Source organism: Schistocerca gregaria, chromosome 3 (genome assembly GCF_023897955.1).
Source record: "Schistocerca gregaria isolate iqSchGreg1 chromosome 3, iqSchGreg1.2, whole genome shotgun sequence".
Lineage (NCBI taxonomy): Eukaryota > Metazoa > Arthropoda > Insecta > Orthoptera > Acrididae > Schistocerca > Schistocerca gregaria.
In genome coordinates, this window is record NC_064922.1 from 755,979,851 (window position 1) to 755,999,824 (window position 19,974).

The window sequence follows — 19,974 nt, forward strand, 5'->3', positions numbered from 1 at the left end:
CGGCGGAAAACCAGAACATCGCAGATATTCGTAGGCGCTTGCAGAAAGTCTGCGGAGACATACCAGTGAACAAAAGCACGGTGAGTCGTTGGGCGAGGCATCAGTCATCATCGTAACAGGGTCGCGCAAATCTGTCAGATCTCCCGCGTGCCAACCGGCCGCACACATCTTTGCCACTTGCAGTGTTGGAGTGTGCGGACTCTCTTATCCGAGGTGATCGACGGATCACAGTGAAACACCTCTCTGCACAACTGTGTTGGGACTTTGAACGGGTTGTTCTTTTTGATTGCCTCTCTCATGCTACAACGATCAACTCTGAAAGGTATTGTGCGACCCTCAGGAAAATGAAGAAAAGACACAAAAATGAAAATGAACTTTTTCTTCTCCATGAGAATGCAAGGTCTCACACAAGTCTGCACACCCGAGAGGATGTCACAAAGCCTCATTGAACTGCCCCTCCTCATCCACCCCACAGACTGGATTTCGCACCTATCAACTTCCATCTCTTTGGCTCAATTAAGGATGCACTTCGCGGGAAGCGGTGAGATTATTGATGTAGCAAGACGCTCGCTCCGGCGTCTGCCAATAAAGTGGTACCGCGGGGAATACTGGCTCTCTCAGTAAGGTGGCATAAGGCCGTCGTATTGACGAAAGAGTATGTTCAAAAAGAGTGAGGAATAATATTGTGTATTGGAATGCTGAATAAAACCAACCTGCTCACAAGAAAAAGAATGAATAAAACCAAGATCCTTTCATAAAATGGATGTTGTTATTGAACACCCTTCGTATATTCAAGTTACATGCGATTAATTAACTAACTAAATCACATCGAGAGGTATTCGATTACTACGCGTTTATTAAACTGTCTCAATTAAATGTAATGCATTCCTGCTGGGTCCGCAAGGTATTGGAAAACACAGTATAAAGGAGGCGTTACTTTCAGAGATCACCGCTGGATCGACTACACAATGTGGCAGATACATCTAGGCTACCCACGGTTTTAGGGAGAGGTTAGATATATACTAGAATTAATAGGTGCAACATGTCAGTTAACAAGTAAATCACGGTAACTCAAGATTCACTATAACAAACTTTGAGTCCCAAAAAATGAAAGAATTGAAATGAAAAATTAAGAAACATGGATATGGCTGTGAAACGACTCTAAATTGGTCACAAGGTTACGGTTTCAGGCTGCCATCTCAGATCTCGAACGGACACCAACTGCTCTCCATTGATCTCAGAACCAGAAAGCTGCTGTCCTTCGCCAATCTCCGATACCAAATCTTTTCACTACCTCTTCCAATCCGGACGTCCTCTGTTTCTCTAACTCTGACATCTCACCAAAAACGATTCCTCCAAAACCAGCGTCAGTCAATCAGGCCTAGTGTTTATTTGGTTCACCTATCAGAAAAGAGAAAATTTTTCACATAACTCCCCTCCTGTCTTTTTACGTGCCTCAGAAAGGTCTGCGACAGGTATTAGTGGCCAGTGAGAACTCTAATCTTGGCATTAGCCTACGAGGCACGAACAAATGCTCGTTTCCCCCCTACCACTCTGAATATTTTTGTTCTTTAAGTCTTCCCATGGTTTTGGTAAACATGTTGGGCGTTGATGCGTCTACTGGAGTCGTACTCCATATTTAATGAGCGGACTGTCAACTTTCGACCGGCGCCAGGATGCTACTTGGAGGCATAAATGGTGTCCAGTTTGGGAGCAGCCATTTTGCTGCTGTAGCCGTCTTGTCTGCAAGAGGCATGCCTCCATCGTTCATCAGTGAAGCGTCGTCCCTGGTGCACACTGTCGAGAACGGACAGTGACTAATCTCTTCCAGGATGGGTAGCGGCTCTGCCGTATGCATTACTTGAGCTCTATTTTGTCCATGAAACACAACGGGATGATTTTCTGGAAGAAGAGTGCGACTCGGCTCTCAAACTCGGCTATTCGATGCGTTGAATCGGACGAAAGAAAAACTATTGTTTCAATAAGATCAGACTTGTTTGTTCCTTCACCTATTAAAAAGAGTGGCGTCGTCTTCTAGTCGCGATGCAATGAAACGTTGCGACTAGAAGACGACGCCACTCGGTTGATAATCCGTGAAGATTTCATAGGTGAAATATGCCGAGAAAGCCTGCAATCGCACAGAGTATCAAATTGTCCATCTAGATCCTATTAAAAGGAATTATCTACAAGGGTGGCCACAATTGTTCCTGCCCTGCTTAGGTTCACAATGAAACGGCTGGAGGAAACTAATGTTGACTGACTATTAATCACAACAGGCGGATATCGCGGTCAAAGTGTAGGTAGTGACGTACACGCCATCTTCTCCTCATGTTCTTTTTATTAATCTATTTCTTTGTCGTCTGTTACCAGATTGCATTTTCATATTAGTTGGATTAGGAAATGAGTCAGGAGTGTAGACCCAGATTACCATTTATCAAACATGTAAACCTAAAAACTACAATGCCACAATTCTTTCCGAGAGGTTGGCTACATTCGCAAACATTTATCAAATGGTAAAAGCCAATGAACAGTTTAGGAAAGTATAAAGACATCAGAGGATCTGAAGACCTCTCCCAACGTACACATCCATAATAGACATTTCAATCCGCCTAAACATGCACAAGTCGACTGTTTGTGAAGTGATTGTGAAGTGGGAACGTGCAGAACCACCACAACTAAACCAAGACCAGCCAGACCTCATGCATGGTCCGAATGGCGGACAGGGATCGTCCACCACTGTGGAGTGTGGTTGTAAAAAATTGCATGACATCACCGGAAGAAACAACTCGTGAGCTCTAAAGTGCTACCAGCAGTCCAACTAGCACAATGGCTGTGCATAACGAGTTAAAAAGAATGCAGGGCAATAATCGTGCAGCTTCTCATAAGTCACACATTTCTGTTGTAAATGCTAAACGATGCTGGAGGTGATCTAAAGAGCGATGCCTCTGGACAGTCGAAGACTGTGAACAGCGGTTGACTGAGTGATGAATCACGATGTAGCTTGTGGTAGTCTGAACGCTAGCTCTCATCTTGTGTGGTGTATTGGGTTGATTTACGGGAGAGATCAAACAGCGAGGTCATCGGTCTCATTGGGTTAGGGAAGGATGGGGAAGAAAGTTGGCCGTGCCCTGTCAGAGGAACAATCCCGGCATTTGCCTGAAGCGATTTAGGGAATCACGGAAAAAGCTAAATCAGGAAGCCGGACGCGGGATTCAACCATCGTCCTCCCGAATGCGAGTCCAGTGTGCTAACCATTGCGCCACCTCGCTCGGTCTTGTGTCGTGTCAATAGTGAAGTGCAGAGGAGATGTTTTTACCCTATGGGAGTGTTTCCTCGTTTAGGGTGTGATCCCCTTACTGTGCATAATCAAATTCTAAATTCGAAAGTATGTGAACACGTTTTAAAGTTTATGTCCTGCGTACTCTAGAAAAAAAGTCGGAGGCTATGACTCTTTGTATTTGCATAACAACGCATCCTGTCATAACGCAGCGTCAGCGAGTCAATGGTGTGTGGAAAATAACATTCCTGAAACGGGCTGACCGCTTAGAGTCGCAGTCTGAATCGAATGAAACAGCTTTTGGATGAGTTAGAACGTCGTCTCCAGACCCCAGCCTTCACTTGTTTCAGCTTTCGAGGAAGGATAGGCTATCCCTCCACTGACTTTGGCACACCTCATCGAACGTGTCCCTAGCAGAGTCCAGTCATGATGGCGAAGAGCGGACACAGCGCGTATCAATGTCCGCTAAGAAGTGCCCGGATACCTTTGATCAGTTAGTGAGTATGTGTAGGCTTTCTGGTACTAGTTGCGTGGGACCGCTGAGTTGCTGCTTGGCGTTGAGTACGGCCCTTTAGGACCCCTTTATTACTTATTCGCGTGATAACCGTGAAATCTCGAACAACGCTAGCAGCATTATCGAGGAACAATAAACTGCCGTCTCCATAGGACATTATCCTGCCACTTTTGAACTCCGACGCGTGCTTGTTGACGATTCTTCTTCTTACGCGAGGTATAATACGATCTTCTCACAGGCAAAAACCTTTAAATCCGATCTATCAATCAGTAACCTGCTGCTCAGTCTTTCCTTGTATAGACAGCGTTATTTTGTGCGTTTGCACTGAAATGCTAATCATTTGCATATCGAAGCCTGCGTTGCACTTAATGCCAGATCGATATTTGTGCTCACCTTCTGCAAGGTGTTGCACTTTTACCGGCCAGCAGTTGTAACTTCCGTACGTTTGATTTTTGTTAACTGTAACTGAAGTAAATTGAACTGCCACTCTTTATACTCGTGTGTGTCTATATTGTAACGCTGAACAATATAAGCGGCGTAGTTACCGAAGCGCTCTATGACAAAGGAGACGCCAAACTGAAATTATGTAATTGTATTTTTAATTTACTTTAACCAAATAAATTAGGAACTATAAACTAAACCGTCCTGTGAAACTGGATTGGGCGGCACAGTGAGCAGTACCACAACGCATAACGTCAAAAAACGTGACTTGCAATTCCAAAACACAAGTTACCAGGATAAAAGTGCCACATAGGATAATCGAGAAAGTCTCAGTGAAATTGCTTTGCGACGTTTATGTACGCAGTTAGACTAAACAAACGTCCAAACACTAAATGATACACACGTGAAAGTAACACTGCACTCTGAGAATAAGACTGTCTGCATACGAAATGAAATTTAAAATGATATACATCTAAACTGAACTGATAATGAATTTTGTAACATTCAAAGCTAACTGAATGACCTAACTGTAGCCTGACCAATGTAAAATTGGCTCTAACAAGTTTTCTTGGCTTAACTGTGGCAACGGAAACTTGATGCTGTTCGAAGTGATGAACATAAAATATGCAGCGCAGCAGCAAGAAAGCTAAATATGAAAGAAAAACCATGCACAGCGCATTACGCGCAACTATTCTAAGGAGATCATGACTCAGTCTTAGTGTGTTCCAGAAAGTGCAATGCGGCGACACACATAGTAAAAAAATATCAAATTCTTTGGTGACGATACATTGGTGGAATTTGAAATTGCTGAATGATTTAAAGTAATTGCCATAAAAAATGGTATTGTAAAGAGTGATATCCAGTTCTTAACAATCACAATGAAATTAACATAAATTACTCTTTTATAACAACTTCCCTGCCATGAAGTTAATTACTGAAAATAGTAAAGGGGTGGTAAAATCTATAACCTCTGAGTGTAAGCCATGCGAACTGATTACTTGCTCTCACCTGAACACTGATCTAACTAACCCAAACGAACAAGGAAAAAATTACACTGATACCTTCCATTATTCAAACACATCACAGTTACGTGCAATCAAGCATGCAGCAATAACCCTACCTGCACATCTTCACTTTCGAAATTGCCCTTTACCAAACATAATTCAAAATGCATCCTTTTCTGTATCTTTATCTCTGTGCGCTGCAAAATATTGCCATCTGCTCAGTAGAGTGCACGCGGAATAACGTGACCAGATGCGCAATCAGTTGGGAACGTGTGGAAAAAGGGGAGCGGTGGCAGTTGAGGGAAGGCATTGCAGTGGAACTTCCATTCTAAACAGAAGCCTACGCTTATTTTTTTGTAAATATTAAGTGGAGCGCCTCCACGCCCACGCTTGCGTGGTGATCATTCAAAAAAATCTACTATCGTCTCAGCTTTGGTCAACATCTACGAGTACAAATAATTCCACTGAAAACAGCGATTTATTTTCGTCTGGCTTGTCAACAGTTTGTAATTTGCAGATAAGAGTCATGAGAGGCGACGTTAGAGTAAAACATACATTTTTCTTGTTTCCATGTTAAAATTTGCTTGCTTTGCCGAAACACATCGGAGTTTACACTATGCCACCTCACTACCATGTTGTGCAGACGAAATTTCGAGAGAATTCTGAGACAGTTGTATATTAAATTTATTAAGTGATGAAAAGTAAATTTATGAGGAATCCCATCGTCAGTACAAAAATAAACCGTGTAATGCCTTCACTTACGTTGTTCCAAAACCCACAACATTTCTCGTTTCACAAGCTGTAGATGGCCCTTAAAAATTACATTCTTTTGTCGAAAAGGTCTGTAGTTACTTGAATAACACAAGAGATAATGACGTCTTCCATAATATCCATATGGCAAAATGCTTTTCTATTTGCGTGCTATCATTTGCCCAAATTTCATTTTGATATCTCAAATTTGTTTATGAAATATGAGGAATGTTGTGCATATTTCACTCAGGCTTTGTCGCTGGTGCGCGTGATGGCAAAGGAGTGTGCTACATCAGATCTGTTTTATCGAGAAAGTGACGGATAGAGACCTCCACCGAAATCTGAAGAAAACTTCAGTGTGTTAGTTTAATTTCGTATGTACGAAACGCAGAATAACACCGCCCAACATTTTTCATTGCAAACTTTTTCGAATTCGGCGCGGTGTCTTACTTAAAAGCAAATATCACAACAGCTATGACCATTAACTAAATGATAGCAGTGCTATCATGAGGCTGACATATAAAGTTATAAGTAATGCCAAAATGATTTTATTAACGAATAGTTTCTGTAAAGTCGATCGAGAAAGGTTGCAGGGCGTGCGCCTCGACTCTCACCGCAGCGTGTCCCTGATTGTTCGAAGCAAAGGTGGCCTGTCCTTCCGAACACACGAATGAACTCACCCCACTCTTTGGACGAAAACTGCTCACTGCGCGTCGGTCATTGTATCCTGCACGTACTCTAGCATAGCCAGCACCTGACTCTCTCACTAGCTTAGCTTAGAATGCTTACTGCAACGACAATGCTACTCGCCACCAAATATCACATTATTTGTTCTCAGATCGTCTCTGGCGTAAGGTATCTACTACTACTGCAAACTGCTGTTTGAAAAAATGTTTAGTGTACGTATGTGAAATATGGAACTTCTAGTCCATACTAATACTATAAATGCGAAACCGTTGACGATAATGATAATGATGATGATGATGATGTTTGGTTTGCGGGGCACTCAACTCCGCGGTTACCAGCGCCAGTACAAATTCCCAACCTGTGCTCACCCCAATCTCGTCACCTTCATGAATGATGATGACAACACAAACACCCAGTCATCTCGAGGCAGGTGAAAATCCCTGATCCCGCCGGGAATCGAACCCAGGACCCCGTGCTCGGGGAGCGAAACCGTTGAATCGATTTTGATGAAATTTTGTGTGGAGACAGCTTGTACACACGGGAAGAACATAGGCTACTTTAGAAATTGTGAAGTACTAGATATTTATTGATTTCAAGACTATAACATGAAATCTGGAATAATAATTACTTTTAGTAAAAGCTAGTTACTCTTTCGCTTTTGCGCTTTATCACATTTGTGAATATCCTTTTATCGTTTGATATGATCTAGATACAGGGTGATCGTGATCGGCCCAAATATCTCACAAAATAAGCGTCAGACGAAAAAACTACAAAGAACGAAACTTGTCTACCTTAAAGGGGGAAACCAGATGGCGCTATGGTTGGCCCGCTAGATAGGTCAAACGGATATGAACTGCGTTTCTTTTAAAAATAGGAACCCCCATTTTTTTATTACATATTCGTGTTGTACGTAAAGAAATATGAATTTTTTAGTTGAACCACTTTTTTCACATTGTGATAGATGACGTTGTAATAGTCACAAACATATGGCTCACAATTTTAGACGAACGGTTGGTAACAGGTAGGTTTTTTAAATTAAAATACAGAACGTAGGTACGTTTGAACATTTTATTTCGGTTGTTCCAATGTGATACATGTACCTTAGTGAACATATCATTTCTGAGAACGCATGCTGTTACAGCGTAATTACCTGTAAATACCACATTAATGCAATAAATGCTCAAAACAACGTCCGTCAACCTCAATGCATTTGGCAATACGTGTAACGACATTCCTCTCAACAGCGAGTATTTCGCCTTCAGTAATGTTTGAGGATGCATTGACAATGCGCTGACGCATGTTGTCAGGCGTTGTCGGTGGATCACGATAGCAAATATCCTTCAACTTTCCACACAGAGAGAAATCCGGGGACGTCAGATCCGGTGAACGTACGGGCCGTGGTATGGTGCTTCGACGACCAATCCACCTGTCATGAAATATGCTATTCAGTGCCGCTTCAACCGCACGCGAGCTATGTGCCGGACATCCATCATGTTGAAGTACCTCGCCATTCTGTCATGCAGTGAAACATCTTGTAGTAACATCGGTAGAACATTACGTAGGAAATCAGCATACATTGGACCATTTAGATTGCATTCCATAAAATGGGGCCAATTATCCTTCCTCCCATAATGCCTCACCATACATTAACCTGCCAAGGTCACTGATGTTCCACTTGTCGCAGCCACCGTGGATTTTCCGTTGCCCAATGGAGCATATTATGCCGGTTTACGTTACCGCTGTTGGTGAATGACGCTTCGTCGCTAAATAGAACGCGTGCAAAAAATCTGTCATCGTCCCGTAATTTCTCTTGTGCCCACGACGTTCAAAGTCGTCTCCATGCAATTCCTGGTGCATAGAAATATGGTATGGGTGCAATCGATGTTGATGTAGCATTCTCAGCACGGACGTTTTTGATTCCCGATTGTCGTGCTGTTTGTCTGCTAGTGATGTGTGGATTAGCAGCGACAGCAGCTAAAACACCTACTTGGGCATCATCACTTGTTGCAGGTTGTGGTTGACGTTTCACATGTGACTGAACACTTCCTGTTTCCTTAAATAACGCAACTATCTGGCGAACGTCCGAACATTTGGATGATGTCGTCCAGAATACCGAGCACGTACATAGCACACGTCCGTTGGGCATTTTGATCACAATAGCCATACATCAAGACGATGTCGACCTTTTTCGCAGTTGGTAAACGGTCCATTTTAACACAGTTAATGTATCACGAAGCAAATACTGTCCGCACTGGCGGAATGTTACGTGATACCACGCACTTACACGTTTGTTACTCCATCTATCACAAAGGGAAAAAAGTGGTCCAACTAAAACATTCATATTTCTGTAAGTACTACACGAATATGTAATAAAAATGGGGGTTCCTACTTTTAAATAAAACGCAGTTGATAGCGCCATCTAGCTGGCCAACCATAGCGCCATCTGTTTCCACCCTTCAAGCTAGAGAAGTTTCGTTCTTTGTAAGTTTTTCGTTTGACGTTTATTTCGTGAGATATTTGGACCGGTCACGATCAATGGACCACTCTGTATACTATGACAGAACGTAATTAATGTAAAACTTATATAATGCTCAACGTGTGTAATCCATATTTCTGTACTAATATCAGTCACAAGCCTGTGACTTTTAGCTGCTGAGCATACAGCGTCTGTTATAGCTTCTGAGATGCTTGAAGACTCACAACACTGACGTCCTTTAAAAGCTGTATGACGAGCACAGAGACATCGTGTCTTTACATGTAGAACGTGGGAGGCTTTTAGTGAGCCTACATTTCGTTACGATATGTGAACACAGCCGCGGGTAACAGGTAGACACGTGAGAGAAAGTGAGATTATTACAAATGTTACAAAATTTTGGCTGCATCGAACTAGAGTGTATTTATTTTGTTTCTTCTTCAGTTTAGCGCTATTAAATAACTTTAGGAAATCGACATTTTATTTCAGTACCGTCACTAGCATCAGTCATCGCAACAAAACTACTGATTGACGTAAACAGCTCTTAGCCTTTTGGTTAGCAATGCTGACTCTGGATCATAGGGCCCTTGGATGGATTGTGGACCGGATTGGATTTCCTCTGCTGTTGTGTTATCCTCGTAAAGTCGTCGAAGTGGTGTCATATAAAACGACTTGCAACAGGTGGCCAACATCCCGAATGGGGTCTACTAGTCAATAAAGCCATTCCCTTATGTCATTTCATTTCGCTGAATGCGACCCCATCTGCGGGTAACAGCTACGGAAAATATAAAGATCCCATCCAGTTTCCTGGAATACCAGAAATAAACTAAAAACCTTACACATTGTACCCGAATACTCGTTTAGAGCGAAAATGTGGACGGTGTGTCTGCAGGTGGAGTTCCAGCGGATGGTGGAGACGTACAAGGGCGCGCTGCAGAAGCTGGACGAGCTGTCGCTGGCGGACGGCGCGGCGGTGACGCGGGGACCGGCGCCCGTGCAAGCCTCCCACCAGAGGCAGCTGGCGCTGCGGCCGCAGGACGTGCAGGACCGCCTCATCAAGAACAAGACGCTGCTCAACGTCGTGAGTTCCCACTCCACTCAGCCCGTCTCACTCCTTATCATACGAGTTGAGGCCACGAGGCTCGCTCACAAATATATGCACAGTACCTTCTTTCTACATCCACGCTACCCACGGCGTTCGTAGAACCATTCTTCTTCCTTATTTTCATATGTCCCGTCTCTTCTACACCTCTTTCCTTATTGATAACCTTCCCTTTTACGACAAGCTATGAAACCTTTCCTTAGGATTTCTATCTCTTGCTTAATAATGACAAATGAAATCTTCCCTTCGAAATTTATTCTCTTTCTCTATCTTCGCATACAAATTTAATTGCTGCTTATTAAAAGTGATTTCCTGATTATTTCGACGAAACATAGAATTTGTCGTCGTCGTGGCCCTCAGTCGTTATCTGCAATATCCCAAAACTGTTCCTTACCTTTTTCACTGTTACTGGTCGCCATCTGACTGCTACATCGAACTGCGACATGAATATACTTACTCTGTTTTACTATACTCTATTAGCTGCTGGTGGGCTTTCATAATAAGTGGCTGTATTTATTACCAAAGCTCACGTTATTCTTTAATAGCAAAGCTGACGTTATTCTTTAATTAATTTGACTGAAGTTGCGTAATTCATAGTTAAACTTTTTCTTGACAACAATAAAATTTTGCAAAGTTTTACACTGATGGCTTTTGGGATGGATTATAATCAGTAATGCAATATTGCTGGGAAACGTTAATTATATTTTGAATGAAATGATTTTACAAACGTTCAAATGCGACTTACTTTTTGCAGTAATCTTACAACTAGCAATGCGCAAACATACCTTCAGTAGTCTTGAAGTTCTCAAAAAATTAATTCAATAATATCAGTTCCTCTTATTACAATAGTTAGCTGGTGCCTCTGTACATCCGTCTATAATCTCTTGTAAATCATAGCTGGTGGCTGGCAGGCACACCGCTCCTCTCAACCTCTCGCTTCAGACCTGCTACCGATTCGCTTCACTTGTCGCTTACTACTCACTTCCTACGAACGCTAAAGTGCGGTCTCTCCTGCCAACAATGCTTTCTGGTGCAGACAATCCCTGCTACCATTACAAAATGTATCAATGCGCGGTCTTTCCCGCTCTTTTCTTAAAATGCATCCGTACGCCGTTTCTCCCGCCCTTTTTAAGATTGTATCAACAATACTTTGGTGCACATATTCCCTGCTACCAAAATTATTTCCAGCATGACAAATATTAATTTTTCCTACTTAATTCTATTAATAAAATATAAACATCTTTCGTAAATTGTGATTTGGCAATACACAATAGAAATATACACGTCTTACAAATGTAATTCAACCTGTTTCCGCAAGTGGCGTTGTCGTAGGAATCTGTCAAGACGGATACTGTACTTGTTCGTCTGAGGGAGACACGCCCGACTTACTGTTAAATGGCGTCACAATGACGTCTCACTCGATGCGACAGACGCCATAACGATTTCGTCGTCGTCGTCGTCGTCGTCGTTGTTGTTGTTGTTTTCTTCAGTCCTGAGACTGGTCTGATGCAGCTCTCCACGCTACTCTATCCTGTGCAAGCTTCTTCATCTCCCAGTACCTACTGCAATGTGCATCCTTCTGAATCTGCTTAGTGTATTCATCTCTTGGTCTCCCTCTATGATTTTTACCCTCCACGCTGCTCTTCAATACTAAATTGGTGATCCCTTGATGCCTCAGAATATGCCCTATCAACCGATCCCTTCTTCTAGTCAAGTGGTGCCACAAATTTCTCTTCTCTCCAATTCTATTCGAAACCTGCTCATTAGTTATATGCTCTACCCATCTAATCTTCAGCATTCTTCTGTAGCACCACATTTCGAAAGCTTCTATTCTCTTCTTGTCTAAGCTATTTATCGTCCACGTTTCACTTCCATACATGGCTACACTGCATACAAATACTTTCAGAAACGGCTTCCTGACACTTAAATCTATACTCAAAGTTATCAAATTTCTCTTCTTCAGAAACGCTTTCCTTGCCATTGCTAGTCTACATTTTATATCCTCTCTACTTCGACCATCATCAGTTATTTTGCTCCCCAAATACCAAAACTCCTTTACTGCTTCAAGTGTCTCATTTCTAATCTAATTCCCTCAGCATCACCCTATTTAACTCGACTACATTCCATTATTTTAGTTTTGCTTTTGTTGATGTTCATCTTATATCCTCCTTTCAAGACACTGACCATTCCGTTCAGCTGCTCTTCCAGGTCCTTTGCTGTCTGACAATTGCAATGTCATCGCCAAACCTCAAAGTTTTTATTTCTTCTCCACGGATTTTGATTCCTACTCCGAACTTTTCTTTTGTTACCTTTACTGCTTGCCCAATATACAGATTGAATAACATCGGGGATAGGCTACAACCCTGTCTAACTCCCTTCCCAACCACTGCTTCCCTTTCATGCCCATCGACTCTTATAACTGCCATCTGGTTTCTGTACAAATTGTAAATAGCGTTTCGCTCCCTTTATTTGACCCCTGCCACCTTCAGAATTTGAAAGAGAGTATTCCAGTCAACATTGTCAAAAGCTTTTTCTTAAGTCTACAAATGCTAGAAACGTAGGTTTGCCTTTCCTTAATCTATTTTCTAAGATAAGTCGTACGGTCAGTATTGCCTCACAGGTTCGTCATATTTAGCTGTTCTTCTGTTACACTGAGATGACGAAAGTCATAGTACAGCGATATGGACAATACAGAGGGCGGTAATAGCGCGTACACAAGATACGAGGGCTGTCCAGAAAGTAAGTTACGATAGGTCGCGAAATGGAAACGACTCTGAAAATCCGATAAAGCTTTGCAAAGATGTGTTGGGCAGTGTCTCTAGTATGACTCTAGGTAGAATTATGGCACTCTTTTCATTCCTGAGCTCTTAGTGAGCGCGTAAAGATGTTATAGAAAATAGTGTCTCCCTCCAAGTACTAGGGCCTGGTGAGAATTTTCCCCTGAAGCTATGCAACCAACATTACATAACTGTCGTGCGTTTTCTTCTTCAAGGCAATTCTCAGCCTCATTCTGCAGGGGCAATGAAGATGTTCCTGCATCGTTGCAATTGGAAATGTTTGGTTACCCACAATACAGTCCGTAATTGCCTCCCACTGAGTTTCATCTCTGCTCAAACAAACCGCTTGATATGAAGACAACATTTTGGCACAGACAACGAGCTTTAGGCCAGCGTAGAGAATTGGCGGAAAGCACTGGCGGCTGCCTTTATGATGAGGGTGTTGGAAAGTTGGTAAAACGCTACGACGAATGTCTGAGTTAGAACGGCGGCTACGTAGAGAAGTAGATGAAAGGTGAAGCTAACTGTTACAAATGAAACATTTCTGATTTTCTCTGTGATTTTTATTTCGTGATCAATCGTAACTTACTTTCTGAACAGCCCTCGTATAAAACGAGAGTACGTTGGCGCAGCTGTCATTTCTACAGGTGATACGTGAAAACGTTTCCAACCTGGTTAGGGCTGCACTCCGTGCTACTCTATCCTGTGTGAGCCTCTTCACCTCCGAATAATCACTGCAACATACATCTTTCTGAATGTGCTTGCTGTATCTCCTGGTCTCTCTCTAGGTATTTTACCCACCACACTTCCCTCCAATACTTAACTTGATATTCCCTTGATTTCTCAAAATATTTCCTATTAACTCATCTGTTCTTTTGGTCAGGTTGTGCCACAAATTTGTCTCTCCAGTTCTGTTTAGTAGTTCCTCGGTAGTGTCCTGCGGTCGGCAGTGAAGAATTAACAGTAAATTTGAATAATTAAAGAAAAACGCCTTCTTGGCATACACTAAGTGTTAAACACAAGAACAAACAGAAAAAAACACAACTCCTGGAGCGACGTAATCCATTCCCGTTACGTCTGACCAGGGGACTTTCTACAAGAAAAGAAGGTCTAACAGGTGGGGGTGATGTGTAATTGTGCGTCAAAGTAATGGAAAAGGCAGCCCTTAATCTGAGTAAATGAGAGATATCGGGGGGACTGCTCAGGGTTGAACTATTGAACTGAACGATATACCTGTGGACCGGCTGTTGCTAAAAAGGAAGCCCGACTTAGGTTCTCATCGTGGGTCCCATATGCCAGTAAATTTTGTTCCAACCACTGTACATAATTTGACCACTGTTGGACCACCTATCGAAAGCCAGAAACGTCGGTGGAGCCAGGTGCAACGAGTTCCATTTACCTGCGAGGTAATCGACTCTATGAGCTACCTCTGGCAACGTTGGCGAGTGAGAGCGAATTTCTGAACACGTGAGCGTTGCCTGAATCTGCTGTAGGGTTTCCACCAAGGACTGAAGATCCTCGTCACCAATAACTGCAGTGTCATGCGTTCGGCAGGGAAGAACTAACAGTCAATTTGACCATACTTTATTATAATAAAGAACAACGCCTTCTTGGCACACACTAAGTTTTAAACGCATGAACAAATAGAAAAAAACCACAACTCTTATGGTGGCAAACCAGATAAGGAAGTAAGACAATAGAAGAAATACTGACCAAAATCTACTCTACAAAACACAAAATACAACGTTCTACTACAATGCTACGGCAAGTGAATTCAATGCTAGGGCCGGCGTAACTTCTAGCTGGAGCTGTTCCTAGCGATTGGTAAACACTGCCCGTCTGACGGTCTAGGCGTGCTTATAAAGCCAGGTCGACGGAATGCTACATCAGTCATATGAATTCCGATTGGTGGAACACTGTAACATATTGTCTGGCGAAGTAGTTTCGTGTTTATTTGGAAAGTCTGTTATTTTTTCTGTCCGTTGGCGATATTTCTCCCCGCGCTCCTGAAAGGGGGTCAGCAACCCATCTTGCCTGTCGATTATGCGGGCCCTCTAACAATAAGGGGCAGCTACGACATCCTCATTAGTTACGTGATCGAACCATCTAATCTCCAACATTCTTCTGTAGTACCGCATTTCGAAAGCTTCTAGTTTACTCTTGTCTAAATAGTTTACCATCCATGTTTCTCTTCCATACATGACTACACTCCAGACAAATACCTACAGAGAGGACCTCCTAACGCTTAAATCTGTTTTCGATGTTAACAAATTTCTCTTCTTCAGAAAGCTTTTCTTACTATTGCCAGACTACATTTTATATCCTCTCTACTTCGGCCACGATCAGTTGTTTTGCTGCCCAAATAGTAAACCTTATTTACTACTTCAAGTGTCTCTTTTTCTAATCTGATCCCTTAACGTCACCTGATTTAATTCGACTGCATTTAATTCCCCCGCTTTTGTTGATATTCATCTTATATGTGTCCATTCCGTGCAACTGCTCTTCCAAATCCTTTGCTGTCTCTGACAGAATGACGTGGTCATCAGCAAACCTCAATGCCTTTATTTCTTTTCCCTGAACACTAATTCCCTCTCCAAATTTGTCTTTGGTTTCCTTTACTCCTTGTCCAATGTACATATTGAATAACATCGGGGAGAGGCTACTACGCTGCCTCACTCCTTCCTCAACTGCTTCTATCTTTTCGTGCCCCTCGACTCTTATAGCTGTCATCCGATTTCTGTACTTGTTATAAGTAGCCTTCCGCTCCCTGTATTTTACGCCTGCTACCTTCAAGATTTCAAAGCTTCCTCTAAGTCTGCAAACGCTATAAATGAAGTGTTGTCTTTCCTTAACTAAAATAAGTCGTAAGGTTAGTATTGCCTCACGTTTTCCTACATTTCTTCGGAATGTTAACTAATCTTCCCCGAGTTCTTCCATTTTTCTGTAACAAGTGGTGATAGTTCGGTAATTTCACCTCTCTTAGCACTTCTTTCTTTGGAATTTCAATGATTGCCTTCTTCTTGAAGTCTGAGGGTGTTTCGTATGCCTCATATATCTTGTATACCAGATGGGAGAGTTTTGTCATGCCTGGCTCTCCCAAGGCTATCAGTAGTTCTGACGGAGTATCATATACTTCTGGGGCCTTATTTCTACTTAGATCTTTCAGAGCTCTGTCAAATTCTTCTCGCTGTATCATACCTCCCGTCTCATTTTCACCATGATCACTTGCCTTTCTGTAACACTGCTTTCATCTCCCTTGTATAGACCATCTATATACTCCTTCTACCTTTCAGCTTTCCCTTCTTTGCTTAGGACTGGTTTTTCCATCTGAGCGCTTGATATTCACGTAGCTGTTTCTCTTTTCCCCAAATTTTTCTCTAATTTTCCTGTAGGTGGTATCTACCTTTTCCCTAGTGAAGCATGCTTCTGAATCCTTACATTTTTCCTCTGATTAGCAATTTTGCAGTTTCCGTCAATCTCATTTTTCAAAAATTTGTCGTCCCTTTCGTCAGCTTCATCTGATGTATTTTTAAATTTTCTCCTTTCATCGCTTAAATTCAATATCTCTTGTGTTATCCAAGGACTTCTACTAAGCCTTGTCTTTGTACATATTTGATCCTCAGCTGCCTTCACTAGTTCATCTCTCAAAGCTACCCATTCGTCTTCTATTGTATTCCTTTCCCCTGTTCTTATCAATCGTTCTCTAATGCTCCCTCTGAAACTCTCTAAAACCTCTGATTCTTTCAACTTATCTAGCTCCCATCTCCTTCATTCCTACCTTTTTGCAATTTCTTCAGTTTTCATTTACAGTTCATAACCAATAAATTGTGGTCAGCGTTTACATTTGCCCTTGGAGATGTCTTACAATTTAAAATCTGGTTCCTAAATCTCTGTCCTACCATTATTTAATTAATCTGAAACCTTCCAATGTCTCCAGGTTCTTTCCAGGTAATCAACCCTCTTCTATGATTCTTAAAACAAATGTTTGCGATGGTTAAGTTACGCTCTTTGCAAAATTCTACCAGATGGCTTCCTCCCTCACTCCTTCACCCAGTCATATTCACCTACCATTTTTCCTTCTCTTCCTTTTCCTGCTATCGAATTGCGGTCCCCCACCACAATACATTTTCTTCTCCTTTAACTATCTGAATAATTTCTTTTATCTTATCATACATTTCTTCAATCTCTTCATCATCTGTGGAGCTAGTTGGCATGTAAACTTGTACTACTGTGATAGACGTGCGCTTTGTGTCTATCTTGACTGCGATGATGCGTTCACTATGCTGTTCATAGTAGCTTACCCGCATTCCTATTTTCTTATTCATGATTAAACCCTCTCCTGCATTACTCCTACTTGACTTTGTACTGTATTTATAACCCTGTATCCACCTGAACAGAAGTCCTGTTTCTTCCTACCACCGAACTTCACTAATCCCCACTATATCTAACTTCACTCTATCGATTCCTTTTTTTAAATTTTCTAACCTACCTGGTCAATTAAGGAACCTAAAAATCCACACTCCGATCCTTGTAATGCGAGTTTTGTTTCTCCTGATGACGACATCCTCCTGAGTAGTCTCCAGCCGGAGACTATTTTACCTCCGGAATATTGTATCCTAGGGGACGCCATCATTAATTAGCAGTACAGGGGAGTTGCATGTCTTCAGGAAAAATTACGGCTGCTTTCAGCCGCTCGCAGTACCAACACAGCAAGGCCGTTTTGGTTGACGTTACAGAACCAGATCAGTAAGTCATGCAGAGCATTGCCCTTGCAAGTACTAAAAAGGCTGCTGCCCCTCTTCATAAACCACACGTTTTTCTGGCCTCTCAACAGATACCCCTCTGTTGTGGTAGCACCTGCGGTACGGCTATCTGTGTCGCTGAGACACGCAAGCCACCCCACTGACGGCAAGGTCCGTGGTTCATGGAAGTAGATACCGAAACTAAAAGTTTTTGTTCAAAAAATCAATTTAATAAGGGCGTATCGTTCATATTCCTGCAAATACAACCTTTTTGTTATTACATTTAGGATCACAGATTTAATTTACCTTTAGCAAATATCATATGTGCCCTGCACGAGACGCAAGACATTCAGCCGATAGTCAAACTCATTCCATACTCTTAGGAGCATGCCTTTAGTGGCTGCTCTCACGTCTGTGTCTACCTGACGTAGCAGTGTACCCAAAGCTCTCGGTAGTGGAAGCCCAAAGATGGAGTCTTTCACGAACCCCCACAGAAAAATGTCACATATTGTGAAATCTGGTAACCTGAAGGTCAATGATGAAATGGATGTCGAAACGCCACTTCGTGCCGAGATGTCATTGAATCAGCTCGTATCGCGTGTCAGTGCGGTGGTGTTCCATATTGTTGAAAAGTGAAGATTTCGGCATTTATAAATTTTTGGAAAAATTCAGAACGTACAAGTACGTGATTCCCGTAAGTCGTTTCCGCGAAAAAGAGCAAATATTTTCTCAGGATACTCCGCGATAGACAAGAATCTTTCGAGTCCCCCCCCCCCCCCCCCTCCCCCGTGCTTGGTTATGTTGTGTTGCTGTTGTGTTCCCCAAACCATATGTTGCGGTGGCTCTCTTTTTCTCTTAAGGGGAACGTAACTTCGTGGCTCAACAATAAACGAGAAAGTAAATTGTCGAAGTCCATCTCTATACCCAGAACGATTTTAGAATAATACTCAGACTTCTGTGGACTACGTGTAAATGTTGAATGCGCTCTATTTCTTGAACGAGCACACCTGTGGCATTAACTTAAAACAAAAAAAAAAAAAAACGATGTTTTGAAACTGCTGCTTCCGTCGTCGAATGTTTGGAACTGTTGGAGGCGCAGAACTGTACTCTCGACGAAAATGATGTCATACAGCTGTAACTGAATTACACCTGATCAAACCGGCAGAGCAAAACGCCAATTGTTGCTGCATTATTGCTATCTCGAATCGATGCATGTTGGTTAATGATCGTGCGTGAGAACTAACTAGCAAACTGCACCGCGGAAGCCATCCCGGTAACAACATGAAATGGGAACTTACAACTAGCCCCAACGTAAGGTAAGTTCAAATTTAACCCATTATGAAATTGGATAAACTTTCATTTCTTCCAATTAACACAGATTGAAAGACATATGGGGCTATTTTTAAAGAATCACAATATCACACGAAACTGAAGATTCTGATAATGTTGACTAAAACAGATTCTTCAAAATTCTGAAATTCTCGGAGATAACATACAGAGAGCGAAGGCTATCCGCAACTTTTACAGAAACCAGATTGCAGTTATAAGAGTCGAAGGACATGGGAGAGAGGCTGAACATCCTGTAAAGGAAGGTAAGCATAAATTTGGGTAGGAAATTAAAGTTCATGGAGGAGAAATAAAACATTTAATTTTTCCTGATGGTAGAAGCGTGGACTTGTAAACTCAGTTGAGTGGAAGGGATGGTGATCCGCAAAAGTAAAACAAGAGTAAGGAGGTGTAGTCAAAACAAGTGATTCCGAAGGGATAAGATTCGCAAAATAAAGATTAAAAACAATAGGTGAGTTTTATTACTTGGACAGAAAACAAATTACTGTTGACAGCAATAAAGAGGATACATAATTGCGATTGACAATTGCAAGAGAAGTTTTCTGATAAAAAGAGAAATTTTCTAGCTTCGAATACAAATTTAATTCTTGGAAGTATTTCGTGAAAATATTTGCCTGGATTGTAACATTAGATGGAAGCAAAAAGTGGCGTAGCTTGTTAAAAGTGTGAAGAGGGGGTGGAGATTGAAACAAATCGCATCACTTGTGCAATGAGAACGGCGCTTGGAGCAAGATAGTTTATTGTGGTGTACGAAAATACATTTGCCGGCAAAACGCTGGGTTCTTTGGTTTGTTCCGGGAGGAGATGGAGTGGAATTATAACACGTAAAATGTTAGTTTACTTTATTTATATGAAGATAC

The 19,974-nt window shown here is 42.0% G+C and overlaps 1 protein-coding gene across 1 annotated transcript in view; it reads left to right on the forward strand.

The window, feature by feature from the left end:
- Positions 1 to 19,974, forward strand: part of LOC126353934 (uncharacterized) — a 336,644-nt gene that overhangs the window by 103,380 nt on the left and 213,290 nt on the right. Inside the window, exon 4 of the mRNA XM_050003196.1 lies at positions 10,039 to 10,227. Coding sequence (XP_049859153.1) covers positions 10,039 to 10,227 — 189 coding nt within the window. The remainder of the gene's footprint in view (positions 1 to 10,038; positions 10,228 to 19,974) is intronic.